This window comes from Sinocyclocheilus rhinocerous, unplaced genomic scaffold (assembly GCF_001515625.1).
Source record: "Sinocyclocheilus rhinocerous isolate Xijiao unplaced genomic scaffold, SAMN03320098_v1.1 scaffold419, whole genome shotgun sequence".
Lineage (NCBI taxonomy): Eukaryota > Metazoa > Chordata > Actinopteri > Cypriniformes > Cyprinidae > Sinocyclocheilus > Sinocyclocheilus rhinocerous.
In genome coordinates, this window is record NW_015653519.1 from 220,181 (window position 1) to 224,208 (window position 4,028).

A 4,028-nucleotide genomic window follows, 5' to 3' on the forward strand; every position below is an offset into this window, starting at 1 on the left:
ACGCAAGCTTCAGATGAAGAAGTGAATGACATGTTCTCCCGGCGCCTATTTATACTAATAGTCGCACCGGTAGTGACGTCATGGGCTGTCGCCGGCCAGCGTGTTGTTGGTGTTTTTTCAATGTATGCTTCAGACACGGGTCACGACGAGGCGTTCCCCATAGCGACCCCTAGAGGATGCAGTGTCTCGTTCCCTACTCAGGGAACCATGGTTACATAAGTAACCAGAGACGATTTTTATTTCCTCCCCGTGAGTGCTAGTATCTAAGGGTGGAAAATGGGCAAAATAATATCAGTATATTATAATAATTTAATTTAATAATGGAAATTAGATACAAAACTGTGGAAGTTGAACACTGATTTCACACAATTATCTGTGTTAGAATGCAATATACCAGAAGCATTACAAATTCATATCAGATGTTAACACAGATGACCTGTATACATTATTTTTTTCTTTCCCAGGTTTTCTTCGCCCAATCCTGAACCATCTCCCGGGAATTCCTTCATGGAGCATGCATCATCACCCACTGTCAGTCAACACCATAACTTCACAATCTATCCATCAATGTAAGTTCTGAGGAACATCTTGTATGTGATTATTTTCCCCCCATGCTATTACTGTTTATCTCTGCAATAACAAACCCAGTGCATGACTGGTGTATGTGTGTGTGCATCTGAAGGAATGACTCCATGTTAGACACGGAAGGTGAATTTGATCTGGAAGAGACCATGGACATGGCCCGACAGGTGGAGGAGTTCCTGCGTCAGCCCATGGAAACCCAGTGGAGCGGCCAACAGTCATGACCTTTAACCTTGTGATCTCTTATGAGAACTACACAAAAATTCAATGGTTCCATTCCATAATTTTATCTTAACAAATGTGAAATGCTATGTTTGTCAAAGCTGATCAGTGGATGTGTTACTGCCTTTGCATTTTATATATAGTTTGATGTGTAATTTCCCATCATTAACCACCAAAGAACAATAGACTATCAATTGCAGTGATACACTTCTATTTGGCTGGATATGAGCGGCTACTTTACTAGCCCAGTGTGGGTTTGCCACTTTCATTGCCCTTTATCTTGATTGTTATAGTCGTTTTATAAAAATCTTCTTGATCAAATCTTTAAGTCCAGTCACACAGTTGGCTAATTGAAGACATTGAGCTTTCAGTATTCAGTCTTCTCAGTTTGTCCACCTCCAATTTTGCTTTACAGCTGCATTCAGGGTTGCCAGGTCAGCGAAACAAAACCAGACCAGTTGCTATTCAAAACTAGCCCAGTTGCATTTTTCCTGCGGTTTTCACCTTCGTCGTGGATCTGCTCCATCGAAATCATATTCTGGGGGGTCTGCCTCTGAAGAAATAGTATTCTGAGGGTGGAGGGGGACTTGGCAGCCCTGGCTGCGTTATGTCATTTGTGCACCTTGTGGCACTACACAGAATTGCCTATTGTTTAACTGGTGCTGTATGTATAATTGGTTTTCTATTGTCTTTAATTGTCTACCAAACAGGCAGTCCTGGCTATCCTGGTTGACATTAGTGTGGAGTTATTTCTCCCCAACTTTAGTTACAGCATCCCCTAGCATTGGAAATTTATGAAATTTAGCATGTCAATATCCATGCGTTCCAAACCATTCACATTTTAAAGATAATAGCTAATGAAATTTGATTGGTGATTTTTAAGATTTGGGATTGGAAAAATCTTAAATCTTATTGGGAAGCACTTCCTCTATCAGACGGTTGCTGAGTTATGATGTTTTTAGTTGTGTTGCCCCCTATGGGTGGATTTTGACACAATTTGTCTTGAATTATTAGGATTGTTTATGTGTACCAAGTTTAGTTAAATTTGATATCTTTAGAACAAACTGAAGAATCAAAATTCTTTCAATAACCTTTTTTTATTTCATGTTTAAATAAGCTTCTTGGTTAAGGTTGAAGAGTGTAAATTTTTTGAGTTCAAATACTCTCTCCTAACCTTTCTTGATGGGCAGAGACACAGTCAGCTATTAGTAGGTGATTCCACCAAAAGTGTGAACACTGTGACTCTGTAGAGTTTTGTAAATATGCCACCAACCCAATATAGCAACATTTGCTCAGCCAATGGCTTGAGTTTGGGTAAACAGTATCTTCTCTGATAAACAAGCGATCATGTTATGGTGGTTGGGTCTGTATGTGTTTTAACTTAAACCGTGACAATCAGTTGAAAACATTTATTCTCGGTGTCTGATCTGTCTAGCATCTTGGCCATTTCTGATTGTCTGACTCCCACCCCAGATACCTCATTTTCCCTGAGCCATTCTTCCTGTGCCTTAAACAGCTGAGGTTTGTCCAGTTGTTACACCAAAGTCTGTTGTTAGCCTTCAAATTTTCACTAATTTTTAAAACCTCTCAGATTTCATATATATTGATCTGAAATTAGTTTGACACTTCAGTCTCTCTCCCAGTAAATATCTCTCTTAATGGTAATCAGTGCACTTGAGAGCCAAAATTGTACAAGATACCAGGAGTTGTTTGAACCAGAACCAGAAGTTTATTTTTCTTACCCTATTAGCAAATGCTTCTTTTAAACATTTTAAGCCTTCTTGCCTGTATAGTGAAATGGATTTTATAGATATCAAAGCAAATGACCATGTTGATCAAAAAATGTGTCTTTAAAGGTCCAGTCTATTTAAAACAAAGTAATGTAAAATGTAAAAATGTCAGTCAAGATAAAGTCGCTCCCCTCAAGAATAGATCTCAGGAAAATACACATCAAAGAGATGCTTAATAGTACCTATGCAGACACAGAATTTTATATATATAAAAAAATAAACAAATATATATATATATATAGAGAGAGAGAGAGAGATAATTACCATAGTGTAATTATATCTAAAAAGAAATATATTGTTGCGATGCAAATAAATTGTGCTTGTATTGTCTTTAGAGCAACTGTAACTTGGTTTTAATGTGTTGTTAATGTGATGGCTTGGCTTTAGTGTCTGTCTTATTGTTTTCTGTAAAATCTATTTTTTGGAACATTATTTGTACTTTTTCCTATCGTTAGAAATAATATTACATTAAGTTCTATATGTAAGGGATAATGTCCAATCTATATGTAAGGGATGAAGCCTGTCATCATAACTTAACATTGATTGGGGTGATCAGGACCCTGCCACAAAGTGCAGGGGTTGTCCTGGACTTTTTATTTTTTTTTGGACTGTAATGATTGGCTAGCAGTACGCTAACCCTTTTATTACATGGCTACCTAACAAATAAAGATATAAATGCATGGTTATGAGTTGAATTATTGTATCTTGAAGAGAGGGTGGAAAGACAGTGAACAGGTGTCACACATCAGTTGGTTTGATTACTTACAATGTTACAAAGTTGTCATGGACAATGGTCATTATTCAGAAATATTTGATCACCATAATCCTCATGTTCAAGCATTCCTGAAATTCCTGTGAAATAATGACAATCTAACTTAAACTGGTTCTTCTGGCAGGTGTGCTGGTGTTTTGAGTTAAGATTTGCTTAAAGGTGCAATAGGTGATTGTCTTCAGAAACATTTTTTGTTATGCTGGTTGAAAGTCTCTTCACATCCTGATAGCAATCATTAAGTTAAGTGGTCTAAATGTATTTGTCTGTATTTATATATTCTGTACAATAGGTTAATGTTGTCTCTGGTATTCTGGTCTGTGAGAGTAAATGCGTTAAGGGGGCGTGGCTTTGGACGGCGATTGCAGGGAGGGTGGGACGTTCGCTTTCAGTGCTATCAGGCTAAAGTTAGCATTTTCCAAGATCTCCTACTGCACCTTTAACAGTACACCATCAGTACTGGACATTGGACATTTTCTGATGGAAAAGCAATTTTCAGTTAATGATGATGATAAGGTAATCCTAACGTTGTGTATAACCAATGACGCAGGTCATGTGAACACACAAAAGAAAATTACATCATTTTCATGCAGTATTAGTGATCAGATCTCCCTTACATCCTAAAAAATTACAGGCTATTGTAAAAGTTTTCAGGAACACATCCA

General features: G+C 37.5%; 1 protein-coding gene across 1 annotated transcript in view; it reads left to right on the forward strand.

The window, feature by feature from the left end:
* Positions 1 to 823, forward strand: part of LOC107716464 (signal transducer and activator of transcription 5B-like) — a 37,278-nt gene extending 36,455 nt beyond the window's left edge. Inside the window, exons 18-19 of the mRNA XM_016522923.1 lie at positions 465 to 569; positions 683 to 823. Coding sequence (XP_016378409.1) covers positions 465 to 569; positions 683 to 806 — 229 coding nt within the window. The 3' untranslated portion in view covers positions 807 to 823. The remainder of the gene's footprint in view (positions 1 to 464; positions 570 to 682) is intronic.
* The last annotated feature ends 3,205 nt before the right edge of the window (positions 824 to 4,028 follow it).